Consider the following 23,216-nt stretch of genomic DNA (forward strand, 5'->3'; position numbering starts at 1 on the left):
CACACCCAGGGAGCGGCTCCACCCTGGGCACAGTGCCTGTCCAGAGAGCCAAGAAAGTCTTGCCTCAAATGTGTCAATTAATTTTGGGGCCACATCCTGTCCAGCAGATCTCGCACCACTTGGGTGGCAGCCAGAGAGAGCTGGGCACGCCTGTGTTCAGGGCTGCTGGGTCCTTATCTGCTAAGGTTGGCTGAGGCCTCCTGCTCTAACTGTGGCCATGAGCTCCTTCCAGAAGCCAGTGCTGATGCCCCTCCAGGGACGGATCTCACGGACATAATCCAAAGGAATCCATCCTGGGAGCACCTGGGTGGCTCAGTCTGTTAAGCGTCCGACTCCTGCTTTCAGTTTAGGTTGTGATGTCAGTTTGTGAGTTCGAGCCCTGCATCAGGCTTCGCTCTGAAGATGCCGAGCCTGCTTGGGATTCTCTCTCCCCCTCACTCTCTGCCCCTCCCTGTCACACGTGTGTGCTTTTGCTCTCCCTCTCAAATAAACTTAAAAAAAAAAAAAAAAAAAAAGGAATCCATCGTAGTACAGAGATAACTGTGGAGCCTCAGCCAGTGGGCGGTAAATGCCCAGCTGCGTCCCCCCGCGTCCTTGTGTCTTCCTGGGAAGTGGGAGCCCCGGGCCCGTAGCCGAAGAGGAACTAGACAGCCCTGGCTTTCCGTCCTCCCCAAGCTGGAACTGCTTCCTGCCTGGCTGCTGACTCACAGGCATGCTTGTTACCTGGCCTGGAGACGGGCCCAGGTGCCAGACGGAGCTACGACAGCAGCTTTGAGTGAGTCTGGTAAGAGGGCCCAGAACCGCGGGCCTGCTGAGTTCCTCCAAGGTTCCGGCCTTGGTTTCTACGCTGAGGGGTCAAGATTGTCCCCACGGAGCCTCCTGGCACTGGCCTGACATGCTGAGGTTTTGGGGCTCGGTGCTGGGGCCCGCCTCCCCGGGGGCCAGGCCGCTCCTAGGGCCTGGCCAAGGGGCTCTCTCCCTTTGCCATCTGTTGGCCCCTTGGCACACTGGATGAGCTGGAAGGACCCAAACGCCATCTGGGGTAGCAGCTGGGCAGCGGGGAGGTGGGTGGGCATAGAGGTTGGTGCCACGTCTTCTCATGGGACCGGATGTGGGCTCTTGTGGGCAGGGCTGCCTCTGTGGGTCACCTCCTTCAGGCCGGTGTTGACCTCACCCGGCCAGCTTCCCTCTTTTCTGTTGCCTGCCCAGCTCCTGGAGGCATTTGGGTTGGCTGCCTCGAAGGCCCGGGACCCCCACTTTGGAGGGATGGAAACCAAGGTGCAGACGGGGATGGACTTGCCAAGGTCACAGGGAGAGCCGGTGCAGAACCCTCGAGCCAGCCGCCTGCCCGGGCTCCCTCTACTCGCTCCTGCCCTCGAGGCACAGTGACCGCACTGCCCTGTGGTGGCCCCCGTGGCTCCTCCTCAGTGTGCAGTGTCCTCTGGCGAGAGCCCATGAGGGCTCCAGGGGACCAGAGGCAGAGGGAGGAGAAGAGCAGGAGGCCTCCTGACTGTAGGTCCCAGCCCTTCGCCCCACTGCCCGGCTCCCACCATACCAGACCCCCTTGCACCCACTCCCTCCCGTGTGCAAGGCCGTCCGTGGCCTGGCGTCAGATCTGGCGGTGGCCGGCCTCGCGCACCACCTCCCCGGGGCAAGGCTAGCGGCCTCCTCACGGTCTCCCCTCGCCTCTTCTAACCCTTCCTTCCCCTGATGACACCTGCAGGCTGTGACACCGGCTTTCTCTGAAGCCCCCTCTGTCTTGCGTCTCCCCACCTGCATTCTCTGTCCCCAGGTGGACCCTCTCTGCTCCCACGCAGAACCACAGAGGGTCCGCATAGAGCACAGATTTGCAGGACATCCCTGAGAAGTACCCCCAGCAGCCATCTTTGCAGAGAATGAGCCCATCTAACATCTACGCAGGTGGAGGAAACGTTTGGGTTGGAGGAGACCGCGGCGTCACCACGGAACCCGCGGCACCTCACTTTGCACACCGGCCGCGGCAGGGCACTACCCCACTGCCCCTGCTTGGCTGGATACTCAGCCGTTTACAGTCTCTAATACTGAGCCAGATCCGTCTCCCTTGAACTTGGAAGCTGCCCAGAACAGACCCGCGGTCTCTTCCACATTGGATGTGTTTAGATCTCAGAAGACCGCCGCTGTGTCTTGTCTCCCCCAGTTTTCCCCAAGAAAAACTCGTATGAAGCTGGCAAGAGGGGAAGCCAGAGCCTGGCCTCCTGCCTCAGCCTGGCCGCCAGCCTGTCGCTGCTCTGGGGAGTTCGGCAGCCCCACCCCCTAGCCTCTGCCCCCACTTCCTGAAGAATGTTCCAGACGGGCAAACAAGAGCTGGCCTTTCTGTGGGGGGTCTGAGCCCACCTGAGTCTCTCCACTGTGAGGATGCCGCTCAGCTCGCAGACCGGTCCTGTTTTGAATGGAGATGTGTTCGGTCTTGTGCAGACACCTGGTGTCTTATGTAAGAATTTGCCACTGGAAGCAGTTTTCCTAGCCTTTCCTGAGCCCCGTGCACCAAGAGGGGGTGAGGACGGCAGCCGGGCACACAGCCTGGCCACGAAATTCAGCAGTGTGCATGTGTGTGTCCGTGCACATGACTGTGTGTGTACATGCTCGTGTGCATGGTGGGTGTCTTTGCACGTGTGTGTGGGTGTGCATGCATACACGGGTGTGCACGTGTGAACGTGAGTGTGTGCACGTGTGCAGATGGGTATGCGCATGAGCATGCCTGTGTGTGTGCATAGTGCACGTGTCTGTGTGTGTGCGGGCGTGCATATGTAGACATGAGTGTGCGTGAATGTGTTGATGCGTGCAGGTGTGTGCATGGCTGTGTGGACATGTGCCTTCATAATGCGTGGATGTGTGTGTGAATGTGCCCACGTACATCTGTGTGTGGCCTCCGGCTAGACGGAGGGAGGAGCAGCCGGACACCAGCTAAAAGTGCAGGAAAGTGCCATCCCAGGTGGCAGCTGGTGCTTACATGGCTCGTGATCGGCTTGTGATCTGGGAGGCAGAGGGAGAGCAAGCCGATCCTGTCCTCAGGCACGCGGATAGGCTCGGAGCAGTCTGTGTGCTGACGTGAGCGTTCGGCGTCAGAGACGCCGTCAACAGAGCGGAAAGGCACCCACGGAGCGGGAGAGAATGTTTGTAGCTTGTGTATCTGATAAGGGATGAGCGTGCAAAACACACAGAGAACTGAAAGCCAACAAAACCCATTCACAAGTGGGCAAAGGATCTGAACGGACTTGTCTCCGAAGAAGACGGCGACGGCCGATAAGCACCAGAAAGGCTGCTCAGTGTCACTGACTCGTCCAGGAAACGCAAACCAAGACCACAGAGATCGCCTCACACCGGGAGGACGGCTGGTGTCAAAGTGGCAGGTGGTGGCCCATGAGGCCCTTGTGCGCCATGGACGGGAATGTAAGGGTGGACCCCGGGGGGGTCCGAAGGTGCTGAGCCCAGCGGCCCGGCCTCCTGGGCTCGGGGCGGTGGGCGTCCTATGAGGCTTAGCTCCTCAGCCTTGCTTGGGGAGGATGTTCACCTCTGGCTTCCCCTGTGCCCCCTTCTGAAGTGTCTGGGAGGGGCCCGGCTGGTGGGAACCCCGCGGGGGTACCTGGAGGAGGGCCTTGTCCGTGCAGGCCTGTCACCGGTAGTTTGAAGTGTCTCGGCGAGAGGGGGTCCCAGGGCCGCCCGCCTGTCACGTTGTCCCGGACGGGGATGTTGTCACCAGGCCGGACGTGCTCACGTCTGGCGGGGACGTTGCTGTGTGTGACGATGGCCAGGCGTCACTCACAGGGCTTGAGCCAAGCCAGCGGGTACGGACCTCCAGCTCCCGGAGGCCGCGTGGCCTTAAGGTGTGTGCAGCCCTCCCTGCTAATAAAGACAGGATTGTCCGCCCTTTGTCAGGCTTTACCAGCTGAATCTTCCCACGACACTTTGAGCCACGTGGTAACTTACAATTGGGGGGGAATTGCCTTAAAAAGCAAAACGCAAGAGGTGACATTAATTTTGATAATATATTTGAACAGTGTTATCATTTCAACTTGTGAGTCATCTAAAAACTGTAAGATATTTTATATTCTAGGTGGTATGGGTGTTTTTGTACCGAGTCCTCGGAGCCCGGTGTGTACTTTACATTTTGTGGTACATCCCAGTCAGGACTGGCACGTTTCAGTGGTGGCCGTAATGGACTGCATGGCTCCGGGGAGTGCTTTCCAGAACGATTCCAGTTTTATGCATGAGGATGCTGAAGCCCTGGGTCACATATTGAGGCCCCCGTCCAGCGCCTGCTCCAGGATCTTGTCCCTTGCCAGGCCGGGACCTTCCCAGGGACATTGTCTTGGCCCCTGTGATTTCCCTGGCAGTGACCCCCGGTGCTTCCACGGGGCTGACGCACCCCCGCTCACGCCGGCCAGGCGGGATCCTGCAGCCTTGTGCACGAGGGAACATGCGGAGCAGGGACCCTCTGGGAAGGGGGCCAGCACCCTCACCTGGGCTGCCAGGGTCCCTGGAGGGGCTACATGGAGTGGGGCTCGCCGGGTCCCGGCGGCTCCCACCAGGGGGCAGTCTCGGGTCAGAAATGCGGCCTGTCTGGGGCTCTGATGGGGTCTCCAGGGGCTCTCCCACAGGCACACCTGTGCCGGCTCCGTGGTCAAGTGCGTGGGCAGTCACACGGCCTGGTGAATCTTGCCTGAGTGACGGGCCCAGGGCCTTAGGACTGCCGGAGAAGGGCAGATGCCAAAGCCCTCCGGGCAAAGAGCCTCTGTTAGGAGCAAGTGCCCGGAAGTTGGACCACCCACACGGAGGGCGGGGAGCTGGTCGCCCCAGCCTGGAACTTCCCCATATCCCCCGTCTTGACGGTGGATACCCCCAAGCCCCTTACCCAGAGCGTAAAGCTGGCAGGAGTTGGCCTGCCCCGGGCCAACCCAGCCAGTGAGGAGTGTCCCCCCCAGTGGGGCAAGGCGGGGTCCTGGAGCTCCACTGTCACTTGTCATCTCTGAGGAAGGGCGCTCTCTGCCCTGGGCTCCTCGTGGGGGTTCCAGGAGACGTGCGGCTCGGCCTCCCCAGGCCCCGAAGCCCCACAGACATGCCCCTGGGACCGCCAGGCCCGAGCCTGTCTTTGGGCCTTCTCTGTTCCGGAGGTAGCCCCGGGACACCCTTGGACGCACGCGGATACGGCCGTGGGCCGCCCGAGTGCGGCAGAACCCGGCCGCCGCCCAGCCTGGGCGGAGGGCTCGTGTCCACCCTCTGGCACACACTTGAACACGTGGCGGGGGGGCCCAGGGGCAGACACTGGCCACCTTCCCGTGGGTTGCTGACCCTCACATCCCTTTCTCTTGCCCTGACCCTTTTGGGGGAGCCCTTTGATAAGGCAGAAGGTCCTGCTGCATTTCGGAGCCACGTGTTAGTGTGCATCCATCCGTTCCATTCAAGCAGTGTCTTGTCTCTGGAATGTTCTGTCCCTCTCCTGAGACTTCCACCTGCTGGCTCCCAGCCTGCAGGCTTTGTTCTCTCCAGGCCTCGCCTCCTACACATAAGGCCCCTCCTCCAGGGAGCCTTCCCTGACCACGGATAAACTCTTGCTACATTGGAAGTCGGAGCAGTGGCTGTCCCCACCCCACCTGAATTTATATTCCGATCACCTCTTCCCTGGGCCATTCGCCGTGTTGTTGTCATTACTTTCTAACTGAGGAGTCATCTACGTACAGTTAAGTGCGGAAATTTACACAGCACGAGTCTGCTGTGAGACCACCACACGGCCTCTGGGAGATGTGGGGGGTCTCCCCGGGGTCTCCTGCCTCCCTTCCCTCCCTGTGTGCACGTGCCTCCGCGGGCCTCTTCCTGTAGCTGGGCTCGGAGCACACTTTCCACAACCTCGCCTACAGAGCCCCTGAAATCCTCAGCCTGGTTCCGAAGGGCTGCCCAGATGATGCCCACACCACAGTTTTCCCCTCTACACACCGTCCTCACCAGGCACCTCGCCTCCCGCCTCCACCCCCTTACTCCAGTTCAGCCCCCAGAACCCGGGCCGGCCCTTCCCTCGTGTGGCCAGCCCCAGCCCACCTCCTGAGACATTCCCGTTTGTGTCCTCGGGCCAGGCCTGGAGTGAGTGCTCCACGAACACCTGTTGGAAGAACAGATAGGGGGTTTTGCCTGGATCCATCGCGGTTATGTACAATCCAAACTGACTTTGGCAAAGTTTAATTAAAAAAAGAAAGAATTTTGAGGTCTGGGGTACAGATGGCCTTTGAACACACACACAAACCTGCTTCACTCGTGCTGCACTCTCACGTAAGTGAGGGTAGTAAGATAGTTTTACGGGCATAAATCTGCAGATGTAAGGAGGGCAGGAGAGGGCGTGACGGCAAAGCAAACGTTCGAAACCGGAGCAGAGGAGACAAATGGTAAATGACACGCCGTCCCGAGAAAAGCAAACCCTGAATGTCCGTGGGAAAGCCGAGACCAGCCCGACTTGTCCCCCGGATCCTCAGAGGGCCTGACAGGAGGTGTCACCGGGGCGTGCAGGGGCAGGGTGACACAGTCCCCAGACGCCCCTCCCCAGCCCAGCCCCAAGAGGGAAGGAACAGTGCTGTGTGCTCCTGGGCTCCCCATGCCCCACTGGCAGCAGGGGTCCTGTACGGATGGCAGACGGGAACGGGCTTCCACACCGATCACAAAACGAGCATCTTCTCCGGGAACGGGCAGCAGGAGAAGAGACACCCAGCAAAGACCCTGACACCAGAGCTCCCTGGCCACCTGGTCCCTCCAGCCGGCCAGCCCTGTCCAGAGCCCAGAGCGTCCTGCAGCCTGCTAGCCCCTCAGTGGCTTCCTCCGTGCCCTTCTGGTCACTCACTCCAGGGGAAGCCAGTGCATGTCAGGACACTCAGGTGGCCCTAAGGAGGGTCACAGGTCGAGGACCCGAGATCCTTACCAGTGGCCGGTGGGAAGCAGATCCTTCCACCCCAGTTGGGCCTTCAGATGACAGCATTGCTGACTAACACTTGCCGCTTGTGAGGGCAACCTCATGAGAAACCCCAAGCCAGGGCCACCATGCGGCAACACTCTAGAATCCCCAACCCATGGAAACTAAGTGTTTCCCTATGATTCCCTTTTATTTTGAAATCATTGCAGATTTCATAGGAAGCTGCAAAGATAGAACAGAGAGGTCCTATGTTTTCCCCATTGGCTACATCTCGTGTAATCCTAGTATCGGGTCGAAACCAGGAGGTCGTTGACATTAGCACAACACGCGTGTCTCGTTTGTGTCCTGTGATCACGTGTGTAAGTGTAGAGCCACCACTGCGACCAAGACCAGGACGCCCCGTCCCCGTGCTGCCCCTTTGTCATACAGCCGCCCCCAGGCCCAGCGCCCCTCACCCTGCAGACCACGAGTCTGGCTTCTCTCTCTGTAATGTTGTCTTTTCAAGAATGTCACCTAAGTGGGGTCATACGGGACGTCACCTTTTGAAGCCAGCGATCCTCACGCAGCATGTGCCATGATGCCAGGGAAAGGTTCATCGTTTTTATCCCCGAGCCATCATCCATGGGATGCCCCGCACGGGTGTGCCGCTGATAGTCCGCTAGCTTCATAGTGGGCACAGTGGCCAGTGATGTTTGCTTGCTGTCCACACGTCCTCTTCAGTGAAACACCTTTGCATAGGTTTTGTCCATTTTCGAATTGGATTTTTATTCATTTGGGGAGCTTTGTGCGTTCTTACGTGTTCTAGATAGCCCTTCATCAGATATGTGGTTTGCAAATGTTTGCTTCCAGTCTTAGCTTGTGTTTCCATCCTTCAGGAGGGTCCTCTGCATGGCAGCAGTATTTGATTTTGATGAGGTTCAGTGCCTTGATTTTTTTTCTTGTATAGATGGTCATTTGGGTGTCAGTTCTAAGCCCTAGATTTCGAAGATTTTCTCCACTATTATCTTCTAAACGTCTTATATTTTATATTTAATGTATGACCCATTTTGAGTTGGTTTTCTAAACCAGGGGTGGTGTGTAGGTGGAAGTTACTTTTTTGCCTGTGGATATTCATTGGCTCTGGGATTGTTTATTGAGAAGGCACTCTGTCCTCCATCGAACTGCTCCCGCACTTTTGTCAAAAGTCAGCCAGCCGTACCTACGTGGGGCTTGTCATGGGTTCTCTGTCCCGACCCATCAGTCTCTGCATGTGCCTCCTCCCAATACCCTCTGGTACTGGGATTTTTATAGGCATTGCATTAAATCTGTATATCAGATTGGAGAGGAGTGATACCTTCCCTGTGTTGAGCCTTCTAATCCATGAGCATGGTATGTCTTTCCATTTATTTGGTTTCTTTCGTCAGAGTTTGTGGTTTTCAGCGTAGAAGTCTGTACACATTTTGTTAGATTCACATCTATGCATTTCAGGTTTCTGTTTTTAAGTGATTGTACATGGTATTGTATTTTTAACACAACAAAATGATACAACAAGCACAGATACGTTAGTACCACAAAAATAATCAACGTTTTTTAAAAATGACTTTGTTGAGATGCAGTCAGCACAACATAACATCTGTCGTGCGTGATTTCTAGTGAATTTACAGGATTGTGCAACCGCTACCACGATTGGGTTTCAGAACATTTCTATCACACCAAAAGCTTGCCCCAGCCTTTGACAGGCAGCCCCTGCTTCCACCTGAGTCCCTGGTGTCCGCGTCCATAAGTCTGCCTTTTCTGAACACTCACGTACATGGAATCCCACAGTACCCAGTCCTCCGTGGCCGGCTTCACCTAGCATCATGTCCTTGGGGCTCATCCTTGTCGCAGGTGTCAGGACCTCATTCTTTTCTTGTAGAATAGTATTCCATGGTGTGGATGGACCACATCTGGCGATTCCGTTCCCCAGGTGACCGGCACCTGGATTGTTTCCATTTGGGGGCTCTTATGTAGATACTGCAATGAACATTCATATACTCGGTGTGTGGACCTATGTTTTCATTTCCCTCGGGCAGATTCCTGAGGGTGGAAATGCTGGGTCGTATGGTAAGTTCATGTTTAACTTTCTAAAGAAGCCGCCGCCGGGCTGCTTTCACAGAGCGAGTGTACAACGCGGGAGGCTTCCAACCGCCCCACATCCGTACCTGCACCTCATTACTGTCTTTCTCGATTAGCCCTTCCAGTAGGTGTGTCCTGGCAGCTCATCAAGGTTCTCATTTGCATTTCCCTAATGACTGATGATGCTGAGCATCATGATGATGCCGATAAGTAGGCTTATCAGTTCATATGTCTTCTCTGATGACCTGTCTGTTCAGGTCTTCTGCCCATTTTTACATCGGGTTATCTTCTTACTGACTCCTGTTTGTTTTATCCATATGTGCATATGGATGCGAGGGTTTTATCAGATATGCACTCTGAAACGTATTGTTCCTCAGTTTATACTTATCTTTTCATTTTCTTAATGGTGTCACAAGAGAAATGTAAAAAAAATTTAATATTTATTTATTTATTTATTTATTTTTTAACGTTTATTCATTTTTTTTGGGACAGAGAGAGACAGAGCATGAACGGGGGAGGGGCAGAGAGAGAGGGAGACACAGAATCAGAAACAGGCTCCAGGCTCTGAGCCATCAGCCCAGAGCCCGACGCGGGGCTCGAACTCACGGACCGTGAGATCGTGACCTGGCTGAAGTCGGACGCTTAACCGACTGCGCCACCCAGGCGCCCCTAATATTTATTTATTTATAAGAGAGAGATAGGGCAAGTGGGGGAGGGGCGGAGAGGGGACAGAGGATCCGAGGCAGGCTCCGCACTGACAGCAGAGCGCCCGATGTGGGGCTCGAACCCACCAACCGCAAGATCATGACCTGAGCCGAAGTCAGACGCTTAACCAGGTGGGGCACCCGGGTGCTCCAAAGAGAAATTTTTTATTTTTGATGAAGTGCAGCTTATCGATTTTTCTTTTATGGATTGTGCTTTCTTGGTGTAATGTCTAACCCAAGATCATGGAGGTTTCTTCTGTTTTCTTACAGAAGTTTTAGCTGTTACGGGGAGCATTTTGATTGATTGGTTGTGCGTGGTATAAAGTTTATCATTTTTTTTTTCAGTACCTGATGGCTCTAGCGCCATTTGTTAAAAAGACTGTCCTTCCTCCGTTGAATTGTCTTGGTACTTTTGTTGAAAATCAACTGACCATAAGGGTGCCTGGATGGCTCAGTTGGTTGAGCATCCAACCTCGGCTCAGGTCATGACCTCACAGTCTGTGGGTTCGAGCCCCACACTGGGCTCCGTGCTGACAGCTCACGAGCCTGGATCCTGCTTCAGATTCTGTGTCCCCCCCCTCCCACCACCACCTGCCACCTGCCCCTCCCCTGCTCACTCTCTGCCTTGCTCGGTCTCTCAAAAAATGAATGTGAAAAAAAAATGTTTTAATAAATTTAAAAAATTAATAATAAATAAATAAGTAAAAGAAAATCAACTGACCGTAAATACAAGGGCTAATTTCTGGATTCTCAGATCTGCTCCCCGAATCTATACGCCTGTCCTGTCTTGATTCCTGTGGTTTTATTGTAAGTTTGGAGGTTGGGTAGTGTTGATTCTCCAGCTTTGCTCCTCTCTTTCAAAGTTGTTTTGACTGTTCTAGGTCCTTTGAATTTCCATATAAATTTTGGGACCAGCTTGTCAATTCCTACCACCTCCCCACCCAGAAAAAAAATCTCTTTGAGAAAGATTGCGTTGGATCTATAGATGACTTTCGGGGAGACTTGAACATGGAATGTCTCTCCATCCACTTAAATACTATTTTTAAATTCGCGTTAGTGATGTTTATTCTTTTCAGTATACAAGACTTGCCCTTCTTTTGTCACATTTATTCTTTTTTTTTAATTATTAATATAAAAGATGTACCTCAAAAATGGCCAGAGGGAACAGATGTGCCGGGCAAGCTATGGGGAACAGGTGCAGAGCCGTCCTGGAGTGCACCACTCTCCCCAAATCCCCGGGTGTTCACCACCCCTAGAAGCTCTCTGAACACCATCCTTTGGATTTTTATGAAGGCTTCACCTCGCAGGCAAGGCTTGCTACCTGTCACATTTATTCTTAAGCATTGTGTTATTCTTTGTGCTATTGTGGATGGAATTATTAATTACGTTTTCACAATGATCATTGCTTGTACATAGAACTATAATTGAGATGCCTGGGTGACTCAGTTGGTTAAGCGCCTGACTCTTGATTTTAGCTCAAGTCATGATCTCACATTTCGTGGGATCGAGCCCCGCATTGGGCTCTGTGGGGCCTACTGGGGATCCTCTCTCTCCTCTCCTCTCCTCTCTCTGCCCCTCCCTGGCATACACACACGTGCTCTCGCGTGTGCACGCTCTCTCTCTGAGATAAACAAGTAAACATTAAAGAGAGATAGAACTATAATTGATTTCTTTTGTTTTTGAAGATCAAAAACATACCCTGCCACCTTGCTAACCTGGTTTGTCAGTTCTGGTAGCTCTTTGGGGGATTCCTGAGGATTTTCTACACAAAGGACCATGTCAGCTGTGAATGAAGGTAGTTTTTCTTCTTCCTTTGCAATCTGGATTTCTTTAGTTTCTTTCGTTTTAGTTTGTTTTATTTTTTCCTTATTCCACTGGCCAGAGTCTTCAGCATAATGTTGAATAACAAGGATAACAGATATCCTTGGTTTGTTAGAGGGGGAAGAATTCAGCCTGTCATCCTTAAGTACAGTTATTAGCTGTAACTTTTCATCGCTGCCTGTATCTGTTTGAGGAAATTCCTGTCTATCTCTGGTCTGTCACAAGTTTTTGTTACGGCCGAGTGTCAGTGTTTGTCAGATGCTTTTCCTGCATTTGTTGACACGATCATGTGGGTTTTGTCCTTTATTCTGTTCATGCAGGTTAACTGGGTTTTCAACGTTAAGCCAACTTTGCATTCCCGGAATAAGTCCTGCTTGGTCATGCTGTGGGGTCCTTTTTACATGTTGCTGCATTCGGTTTGAACATTTTGTTGAGGATTCTTACATCTGTGTTCGTTCCTGAAGACGTCCGCAGTTTTCTTCGGCTGGCTTTACAATGTTGCCCTTGTCCTTTATCTTGTGGTGAATCGGGCATTATTTCTTCGTGAAGCATTTGCTAGAATTTACCAGTAATGCCGTCGGGGCTGGACTGGCACTAGCGGGAAGGTGTGGGCGAAGCCACCCCAGCTCTCTTACGGCTGCTGTTTGCATATCTGTGTACCTTCATCCGTTTGTGTCTTTGAATCCAAGACTTAGATAGCATACAACTGGAGCTTAACTTTTTAAAGCATTCAACAGTAGAGTCGGAAAACCTCTGCCTTTTGATTGGGATGTTTAGGCCCCAGTTTACATGTCGCGTAATTATTGACATAATCAGCGTCTGTCAACCTAATTCTGTGGCCCTCCAGTACCGACCGAGGGTCCTACAATTCGTTTCGGTTCTGACCCTGTGGGGTCATCGCAGACCCCACAGGTGGGGGGCTGGGTCCCGTAAGCTGACATCAGCTGTGGGCCTGGGGTCCCCAGGCTGCGCACACACAGGTCTGACTTGGCTGCACGTTCGTCTTTCCCACGACCTCCCTCAGGTCAGTAATTCACTAGAATGACCCACAGAACACCAGAAAGCACCGCACTCAGGATTGCAGTCACATGACGAAAAATGCAACTCCAGAACAGCCAAATGGAGGAGACAGCATGGGCCAAGGTGTGGGGGACGTGGGGCGTCAAGGTTCCACACGCTCTCCGGACACACCACCCTCCCAACATACACGTTTCCACCTGGAATCTCCCCAGACCCTCTCTGTTTAGGGAGTCTAGATGGGGTCTCACTACTGGGGCATGGCTGATTAGATCATTGGCCATTAACGATTGGACTTGGTCTTGAGCCCCTCTCCCTTTCCTGGGGGGAGGGAGGAGTGAAAGTTCCAACCCTCTGCCCCGAGGTTGGTGCCACCCCGCCATCCAGAGCCCTTCTCCCCACTCCATCAGCATAAACCCAGGTGTGGGCTGCAGGGGCTTATGAGGAGTAACAGAAGGTAACACTCAGGAAATCCTACAGGTTTTAGGAGCTCCGTGCCAGGAACAAAGACCAAAGACATACACTTGATTATTCCACACTTAGGCTCACATCTTTCATTTTGCTGTTTATTTTCTATATGTCTCTTCTCTATATTTTCTTCCTCTGTTCCTCCTTCGCTACCTTCTTTTGTGTCTTATAAATATTTTTTAGTGTGCCATTTAAATTTCTCTGTTGAGTTTTGTAACTGTATTTTTTAGTTTTTTTCTCATAGCGATCGCCCTGGGGATTGCACGCGCCTCCCATCACAGTCTCTTTCTGATTAGCACTGACTTCATTCCAGGGGTGCCTGGGTGGCTCAGTCGGTTAAGCGTCCAACTTCGGCTCAGGTCATGATCTCACAGCCTGTGAGTTCGAGCCCCGCGTCGGGCTCTGTGCTGACAGCTCGGAGCCTGGAGCCTGCTTCGGATTCTCTGTCTCCCTCTCTCTGTGCCCCTCCCCCACTCGTGCTCTTTCTCTCTCTCTCTCAAAAATAAGTAAAAACATGTTTAAAATTTTTTTAAAAATACTGACTTCTTTCCAGTAAAACCTAGAAACTTTGCTGCTTGTAACTCCATCTCTCCCCACTGCCCCATGCTGTTGGCGATCCACTACATCAGGGAGATGTATGTACGTGGTCTCGTACGTTGATGCACTCAGTTATCACCCCCAGCACTTTTCATTCTGTCTTTGGATTCGGGCTACCACCTTATGTCACTTCTGTGCAGCCTGGAGGACTTCTAGCATTTATTGTGAGAAGGTCTGCTAGCAACGAATTCCCTTAGACTTTTCACACCTGGGAATGGTTTTACTGCATCATCATTTTTGAACGATAGTTTTGCTGGATATGAGATTCTGGGTTGGCTTTTTTTTTTCCCCCTTGAGCACTTTGACCAACTCATTCTCACTGTCTTCACCGGCTTCTCTGGTTTCTGATGAGATGTGAGCCGCTGATCCTTTCGCTCCTGAACATGTGAGGATTCTTTTCCTCTTGCTGTCACGTACTTTTCTCCCCGGTTTGCTCGTGAACTGGTGGCGGCCACGGGCCAGCAGGTGCATGCAATAGCCCCGTCCTTGCAAACTTTGTTCAAGACCCGAGTCTGGGAAACAGAGGCGTCAAGCAGCCTGCCCTTGCTGATCTGGGCGGTGAGAAGAAGGGTGCAGCCAGAAGACCCTGCAGGTGCCTTCAGTCTCTGAGAGGGGAGGGCAGACCCGGGATCGTCCACACTCCAGCACCACACCGCGCAGGGCAGGGCAGGGCTCCAAAGGAAAGCTGGCATGTGCTGCGAAAGGGGCAGATGAAACCGTGTCCCCTCCCTCTGGATGGGGAGGAATTAAGGAAGGTGACAGTTTTCAGGGAGACAGTGGAGAGAAGGGCGTATGGGCAGAGTGGTCAGTGGGGCAAAGGTTTGGAGGCAACACTGTGCAAACAGCATGTGCTCTCCCTGCCTGGGGACAGGAGCACAGAGTGCGGGAGGGACTGCTGAAGCCACTGGTGTTGGCTCACACGTGCTCGTGATCCAGGTCAGAGTAACCCTGACATTGTGCCAATGCTGCCCGGCACAGGGTGGGCGTGCCCCCCGCCCGCCCCAGTGCCTGGTTGCTGCAAGCCCTGACTCGGAGCCTTGTCCCAAGGCTGCCCCAGACTCTCGGATGCACTTCTGCAGGCCTCCGTTTCCCCATCCACGAAGCCAGGGTGCACTCACCTTCCCAGAGCTGCCGAGACGCTGGAGCGTGGGAAAGTGCTCAGCTACACGTCCACGGCCGAAGACACGCCAAGGCCATTGTGCCAGCCCGGTCTCCTGGGCACTTGCCACACTCTGGCGCCCAAACAATGCCCGCCTCTGAGTGGAGCTGCGGGTGGGCCGTAACCATGGTGAAGGGCCCTGCAAGGCAGCAGCACCGACTGCCTGTCCATGGCCAGCCCGGCCTGCGGCCCCGGTTACGGCTTTGTCCCGCGGGCTGGAACTGGTCCCGTGCGGGCTCAGAATGGCTGGCTGTCAGGGAGGGCAGCGCATACTGAAAAGAAGCGGACTCGTGGCTGGAGAGGGGGTTGAGGTTGACGCGAGGGTAGGGGCGCTGTTTCCAGGGTCCTGAAACCTGGTTTCAGGTTTGGGTGGGAGCACGGCCTGGCTCACTGTGCCTGCTGGCGGTGCCTTCCCCGCACAAGGAGCCTCTCCACACACCCCCACGCCCTCTCCCTCTGTGCGGAGCCCCACAAGATGCAGGGCCTTGGTGCCCCCGGAAGGAGGCTGCCTCTCCAAGTTCCGGGATGTTCCAGGCAGCTGGCCAGAGAACGCAGGGTCCCCTCTGGGCTTCCCCGGGCTCTCTCACAGCCTGGATGTGCCTTGGCCACTGGCTCTGCCCCCTTCCCACGAAGTGTGGGGCCTCTGCCAGGATGCAGAGTAACCAACTCCTCTTCAGCCATGGGGGTCAGAGTCTCCCCAAAAACTGTTTACAAAGCCATGTTTGCAAACTTCAGACCTCATTTTTTTTTTAAGTAAGGAGGAAAACAATAAAATCAGCACTGAATATTTCCAACTACAACCACCCTAATATCTAGAAGACTCTGGCGTGAAATTGCCTGGGTTCAAATCCCAGCTTTGCCACAGACATGCTGTGTGACCTTGGGCAGATGCCTCCCCTCCCTGTGTGTGAAACCCCTCATCTACGAAGACCACCACATAGGGCTCTTGTGAGGATAAGTGAGGTCATTGCTGAGTGTTTCGAAAGGACGCTTGCTCTCCTGAGCCCTGGGAGCCTGGCCCCGCTGTCTGTAGGACCCCACCCTCCACGGACCTCCCTGGCCTGACAAGCCTTGTCCCCGGGTCCCACCAGGCCACCGGCCAGAGGGGACGACCCTAGGGTCAGGCATCCATACCAGCACCACCTCCTGGAGGAGAACCGTCGAGCCCCCAAGAGCCAGGGCTGTGGGCTCCACCCAGTCAGCTGGGGGTCAGCACACCGGGCTCCCTCGGTGACATCCGTGGTGCACTGGCACTGCACCTGGGGTGCCCTGCAGAGAAGGGGTGTGAACAGGGGGTGCTGTGCTCCCTTTTTGTCTACCCACCTCCACCTGCCCGGCAGTCCCGGGGACAGGGCAGAGGGGGGAAGCCTTTGGGTCTCATCCAGGAGGAGTGCTCCCAAGGGAAAAGGACCTCAGTGCCCAGGTGCAGAGAGGACACGATCCTCTGGCAAGTATCCCCAAGATGAGAACCCCCCCACGTGCCCTCCCCCATCTCAGCCACCCTGCTTGGCCCGCTTTCACCTCTACCCCAGGCATCACCTGCCTCAGGCACTGGGTAGAAGCCGCAACCCCTGCCCCAACCCCTCCTTCCGGGGGTCCCTCCTGCCCAGGGTCCCTCCCCCAGCCCCACCCGCACCTGTGCTCCAAGTGCCCCAGCGTCCCCTCCCCCTGGGTCCTGCAGCTCACGTGCTCCTGCCCGGGAGTCTCTGCGGCCACCTTGGGGGCAGGGGGGAGAATGGGAGGGCACCTCAGGGTCGTACTGTGCCTCCGGAGCAAAGGGCTGCTTGGTGCTGAAAAGACAGCTCCAGCGGCTGGGCCTGTGGAGTCTGGAGTCCGGAAGGATGGAGCTTGGGAGGCCCGCCTGCCCCACTCGTGGCCTGTGCCTGTGCTGCCTGATGACCAGTGGCCGAGGGCTGGGGGCCCAGGCCGGGTGGGGAGGGAGCTGAGACCGGCATCCAGGTCCTACCGCCGCCCCCCGCTGTTGTTCACACCTTGCCCCGCTTGCCCCTCTCAGTGCACCAAGCGTCCCCCGCCCGGCCGCCCCAGGGCCCCACAGCCCCCAGGCTTATGGAGGCAGCCGTTACCCCATTTTGCAGAAGAAGAAACCAGGTTTCAAAAAAGAAGCGTGAAAGAATACTGGACGCTAGTTAAGGATGTGTGTGCTGGGAGGTCCGGGTGCAGGGCAGAGTTGAAGTGCGCGGACACCCAGGACTGCTGGCCGGAGGGAGGCAGTGGAGACGGCGTTATTTCTGTATCCAGACAGCGTGTTTACGGGTGTTCACTGAAAGCCACTTCCAGCTTCCACATGTTTGAAAGTTTTCATGACAAAATGTCAGGGCGGGATTGAAAATGCACATTGATGCAGACGGGCACTTCAGCCTGCTGTCCCCTCCTCAGGTCCCTGGAGCCAGCTCCACAGCCCAGTTTCCGCCCCCCCCCCCCCCCCCCCGCCCCCGAGATGCCCGAGGGAGACTCAAGTCTCCAACTGCACGGGACTTCTGGCGTGGACACCTGCAGGGCCCCAGTGATGGGGGTCCTGGAGCCTAAGAGCCCTTCCCTCTCACAGGGACTGCCCTGGGGCCAGAGGTAGTGATGGGTTGGCCACTCGAGGCCACCTCTGCCCCAAGCACATTGCCCTGGTAGCCCCAGCCCTCCTGGGTCGTGATGACACATGGTCAGAGCTCAGCATCATGGGAGCCACACGGGGCCAGAGTGGTTGTAACTGAACTTGAAAGAAGAGGAGACATCCACGGCCTGGCAGGGAGCAGCTCAGCACGCAGGCAGTGGAGGGGCTCAGGCAGACCACATCTCCTGTGCTCACAGCCGCCCCATCTATGCGTTCCATCCTCCAGCCCGTGCCAGGTCCCGGGTTCCACAGCGAATTACGCAGGTGGGGACTCACCGTTCTCAATGCCCTCCAGGCCCAGGCTCTCATTCTGGGGAAACTAAGAGTGGGTCTTTGCCGCTTGGATTTGGGGATGGGGAAGACCCGTGTCTGGAGCGCCCTCTGCTGGGTGGTCTGTTTCTCATGGGGCCCAAGAGGTTCAAGGAAGGGGCTGGACTGGGGGGGGGGGGGCCTGGAAGGCCCTCCCCACCCTGGGGTGTCCAGGTGAGGCAAAGCAGGACAAACGTTGGCTTTAGACCAAAGGCTCGAACTGACTGCCCCTGGGACCTTGCTTAGAAGTCAATGCTGGTGTAGACCTCACCATAGAGGCCAGTATTTAAAAACAGATTTCAGATAAGTTAACTTCAGATCTTTTAAACCCAGAAGATCTGCTCACTTGCACACTTCCCTGCGCACGGGTGGAAGGGGCTGAGTGTGGTGGAGTATGCACCTTCCTGGTAGCCACAGACCTCACCAGCCCCTATTGCCTGCACCCACCGGCCTCACGTAGTCACGTGGGCCCGTGGCCATTTGCACTCTCTCCTCCACCATCCAGAGGGCTGGTACCTTAGGCCATCCAGTGGCATCCGAAGCCTGTGGACCCGTAGACCCAAACCTCCAGGGGCCACTTCCTCCTCGCCAAGGCTTCTGTGCTTCCCCAGACAGGCCAGGCCCAGTGAGTCCCCCTACACACACACACACACACACACACACACACACACACACACACACACAATGGAGAAGGAAATGGGTCCTCTGAGAGATTAGGCTCTGTTTTCCCAGAGCAGGGGGCTGCTCCGATTGACCTCTTTCAACTCCTTTGGCTTGAGTGCACCACCCTGCTGATGTCTTAGGGTCTCTGAAAGGCATCAAGGAATGTGTGTCCTCCTTCCAAGGAGCCTCTGTTGTGGCACAGAGGAGGGACAGAGATGTGGGGGGGAGAAGAGCAGGTTTAAGTCGACGCTAGAATTCGCTTCCAGTCACCAGGGAAACGGGCTGACGTGGTGGGTCATGACCTGCCTGTCCCTGGAAAGGTTTAGGCGGGGCCTGGTCCCACGTATTCACTAACTTAGCAGATATTTGTTGGTGTGTACGATGTGGCACGCATTGCTTCAGATGTGAGGAATCCCGTGGTGAGCATCCCGCCCAGCTGGCTGTGTCCTGGCACTGAATGTCGGCGGGGGGAGGTTGCTGGGGGCCCTGTGACGTGGGAAATCCCGGGACCACAACGTGCCATTTGGGATGGAGGCCTGGAGAGTGAAAAGGAGCAAGCCAGGCTGAGTCCTGGGGCAGAGCGACAGGGAGGAGCTGGTGCAAAGGCCCTGAGGCAGAGACAGCACCGTGAGTCCCAGGATTGGAAGAGACCGATGAGCAAGGGGACGGATGAAGCCAAAGGTCAGGGAGGGGATCGCGTTTGTTCTCAGCTCTTGAGTTCAGGGACCAGCTTCAATGGAAGCCCATATGACTCTGTGGCCCCTGCTGGGGGGTGATGTCTCTCGCTTGTCCAAGTCTCTGAGTGATGTTCCTCAAGTCCGTTGTTCACTTCTCCACTTATTCATTCATTCAGCAAATATGCCCAGAGCTCGCTGTGCTCTGGGGTGGCCAGGGCTGGGTGCTGGGCTGAGACTTGGTCCCCGACCCCGAGAAGAGGCAGTGTGACAGGGGGTGGGGAATAGAGGCAAGTGGAGATCAGGGAGGCCTTCCCAGAGGAGTTATCATCTGAGCCGAGGGACCGGCCACGGGACTGCCACGCTACAATGGGACACAGTTACAGACAGGCCAGACAGGCACCTACACACGGTGTGCAGAGGGCAGGGGGGAGTCAAGACAGAAGAGGGTGTGCCACCCCTACAGCAGGACCCTCTGAGATCACAGCTCCCAGCACCCCCTTTCCCAGAGGGGAGACTGAGGCTCAGGAACGCAGTGGGTCTGGCGCCCTGTGGTCCGAATTGCCCCCTGGCAGCTTGTCGCCTGGAGTGGACAAAGGGCTGATTCAAAGCTGACTCAGCTCAGACCAGCGGTTGAGGGGCAGAGTGTGTGTGTGCGTGTGCATGCATGTGCACACACATGCGTATGCGTCAGATCTGTCAGACCTGGATTTTTTGGCTTCACCCCTCATTTGCTGAGCAAGCTTCGTCAAGTAACTGGACCTCTCTGAGCCCGTTTGGCCCAGATTTTGGGAGACAGCGCGGGCCTGGCCCTTGGTAGAGCCCAGCAAAACTCGCACGCGGCGTCTGACTCTGAGCCTCAGGCCATCCCCGGGCCCAGTGCTCCCTCCCACCCCCCACAGGAAAAGACAGCCTGGCAGCGTCTTTTACTTTTCCCCCCTCCCACCTTGCATTGCTACTGGGGAGACAACTCTTCCCCATGAGGGGAGCCTTTTGTCTGCAGGGAAACTGAGGCCCAGAGAGGGTGTGCAGCCAGCTCAGGTCACAAAGCAGGGGCCTGGCACCTTGAGCAGGGAAGCCGCCGTCGCTGGGCACAGAGTCCCCAGGAGCAGAAGCGGCCTGGCCCGATCACAGATGCAGACACGTGGGTGACCCCCTTCCCGCCACCCCAGTCCTCCCCAGGGTGCATGTTGGCCTGCCGGCCCCCAGCTTCCCAGTTGACACAAAACACCAGGCCTCCCCCAGGCGGGGGGCGGGGCGGGAAGGGGCTCCTGGGCCAGCTGGGCTGTGGCCACAGGCAGGGAAGTGCGCGGAGACAGGAAGGAAGCAGCACCCCTGGAGTCTGGGGCCACCATTGTCTCACCTGGGGGTGGGGGGGCCGAGACGGCCCTTCAGCTCAGGACGGCAGCGAGTCAGGCCGCTGGGCTGTCCCCTCTCTGGGCCCTACCCCGCTGCCAACTTCTCCACACTAGTCTCAGTGTCCCTGTCTAGAAAACCTCAGAAGGCCAGATGCACGCGGTGTCTGGAATTCTGCAGCAGGTGACAGTCTGACAAGTGCCGGCCAGCCAGCCAGTGCTTCTCCTGAAACAGCTCATCTGAGCCTCCCTGACGATTCCCTATGAGCGGAGGGCTCCTGTTGTCCCCCGAAGTTCAGGAACTTGCCCAAGGTCACACCTCAGGGCAGTGGGGCTGGAACTCAGATCCAGGCAGCAGGTTCCGAAGTCCAGGGCCTGAACTGCTCAGCCTTCCCGTCTGCTACCCTGACCTGCTTTTCTTTAAATAACTCGCTGGTACAGGCTAATTACTTGTTAAGCCTCATCCTGGGCTGTGACATCACCTATTTAATTCAGATAGATGGATAAACAGACAGTAGATAGATGATAAGTCGATAGATAAGGAGACGCATGTATGCGTAGATAGATGAGCTGGGTCTGAAGCCAGCCCTGGAGGACGGCCAGCTGCACTCAGTGTCCCCAGACGCGGCCCTCCAGGGCTCCCTCCCTTCCTCTCCCCCTCTGCCCCCCCCCCATTTTCACACACACACACACACACACACACACACACACACACACACGGAGCAGGGCTGGGAGCACGTCTCATTTCCAGGTGGGACGAGGAGAAACAGGAAAGACTCCTTCCTTCCCCACAACAGGAAGCAGGGCGAGGAGGCTACGGACCTCCCAACAGACTGTCCTCACTGGGCAGGATGCGCCCCCAGGCTGAGCCACAGGGCTGCGCGCCCAGTGGCCTTGCAAGGGCAGCTGGCCAGGAGCCCCCTGTCCTCTGATGTCATCTGACACCACTCCCAAGGGAAGAGGGGAAGAGGCGAGGGGTCAGACCATCCCCAGGGCGGAGGTCTCGGGGAACACCCCTGCCCCCATCTCGGGGGGGGGTTGTCTAGGGCTGCAGCCATCACCCACCTCACCCCGTCCCATCCCCCTTATAGCAGCCAAGCCCCTGCAGCCTGCTCAAACTTTATTGAAGGTGGAGGTGGAGTGAGGAGGGGCCCAGAAGCACAGACCACCAGCGCCCCCCCCCTTCCCCCAGGGTGGGCTCCAGGGACAGGAGACAGCTGATGGCTTAGGCTCCCTCCGGGGACTTCAGGCACAGCTCAGTGGCCCCCATCCCTGCAAATATCCAAGACACCCGCCTCAGCCCCCGCCCAGACCCCAGCGCGGCCTCGGGGGTGGGATGTGGACAGTGGGCCCTGCCCCCTCGGGCTTGCAGAGGCAAGGGGCAGCGGGGCTGGGGGACTAAGCCCACAGCCTCCCTCCCAGGCTGATGGGGCCTGATGGGTCCTGGGGACAAGGATGCCCAGCACAGTCCCTGCTGTGCTGGGCAGGGGGCGGAGCTGGGTGGCTGGGGCGTGCGGGTGCGTTACCACCAACTCAGGTCCCTCCTGGCCAGCTCCACCTGGGCCAGGCGGTGGTCACTCAGCACCTGTACCCGGGTGATGCCCGCCAGCGGCCGGTGGCGGTGTGCGAACTGTAGCACCTTGTGGTCCTGGGCGTGGACGTGGAAGTGCTCTGCATCTGAGCTCACCTCCATCTGGGGACGGGAGGCCGGTGACCCACGGGTCCCCTCACCAGCCCCATCACGCAGGCCGGCCCCGGATGGGAGCTCTGGGCCCCCTCCTCTCTCTGAGAAGTGCTCCCACCCACACCCAGCAGTGAGACTTCCAGCTGGCCGTCTCCCTGTCAACATCCATGATGAGCCGGGGGCACAGGACATCTGGCGCAAAGCAGCCAGACAGCCCAGATGCCTCCACAGGTACCCCCGAGCCCGGCCTCCCGGCCTCCCCCAGGGCTCCCTTAAACCCACGGGCCTCCCCTCCCCTGCCCCCGGCACCTCAAAGGGCTCCCCCAGCACCAGCGGGAAGACGCCGGACACCTCCTCCTGGCCCCAGCGGCCACCCTGGAAGGTGTTGCCCACCATGGTGGCGCTGGAGAAGCGGGGCTTGACGTGGAAGGCAATGTCCCCCGCCTCAGACAGGAAGTTGATCTCAAACCTATGGGGGTGTCATGAGGGTTGTGAGACAGCAGACGGCTGGGAGGTCACCCACCCAAGGCCAAGGGGGGGGGCCCCCGGGGAGGGCGGGGGACCTTACTTGTCCTCTCCAGAGTCAGAGTGTCCCTGGACCAGCAGGCTCCAGCCCGGGGCCAGGCCCCCTGCACAGAAGGCTTCAAACTGCGTGCAAAAGGGGGGACAGGGTGTACCCCACTTGTCCAGGGGGCCCCAGCATGTGCTGTTCCCCAAGACCTTGGCTCTCTGAGCAGCGTTCCTTCCTGGCGGGAGGGTGGGGGCCCTCCTAGCCTGCAGGCCTGGGGAGGACGCCGGGGACTCGGGGAGTCTCCCCCACCCCCGCCTGGGCCCGCTCCCTTCTCACCCACCTGCAATGCCATCTCCCCACCTTCTGTGGGTGGGGAGCATGAGCGAGGGCATATAGGCAGGGGGGCGGGCGGGCTGGGCGAGGTGTAGGAGCCCCACCCCTGGGACGGGCGACAGGAGGCTCCGCCCCTCCCTGCCCCACCCCCTGCTTCGGTCCCCATTATCAGCAGGTCCGTCTTTCCAGTAAGAGAGACAGGGTAGCTGGCCCTGGCCCCCTCCCCACCCCACTTCCCTTTTTAGGGTCCTTCGGGGGGGTCCCAGGAAA

General features: G+C 56.8%; 1 protein-coding gene across 1 annotated transcript; it reads right to left on the bottom strand.

The window, feature by feature from the left end:
- Positions 1-21,523: 21,523 nt before the first annotated feature.
- Positions 21,524-22,965, bottom strand: GRIFIN (galectin-related inter-fiber protein). Its single transcript, XM_086692773.1, has 5 exons — positions 22,954-22,965; positions 22,671-22,750; positions 22,412-22,571; positions 21,945-22,111; positions 21,524-21,690 (listed from the first exon to the last, which is right to left on the bottom strand). Exons 1-5 carry the CDS (start codon positions 22,963-22,965, stop codon positions 21,675-21,677), a joined length of 435 nt encoding a protein of 144 aa, XP_086548899.1. The 3' UTR covers positions 21,524-21,674.
- Between the last annotated feature and the right edge of the window lie 251 nt (positions 22,966-23,216).

Source organism: Puma concolor, chromosome E3 (genome assembly GCF_028749965.1).
Source record: "Puma concolor isolate L17-30 chromosome E3, mPumCon1.1.hap2, whole genome shotgun sequence".
Classification (NCBI taxonomy): domain Eukaryota; kingdom Metazoa; phylum Chordata; class Mammalia; order Carnivora; family Felidae; genus Puma; species Puma concolor.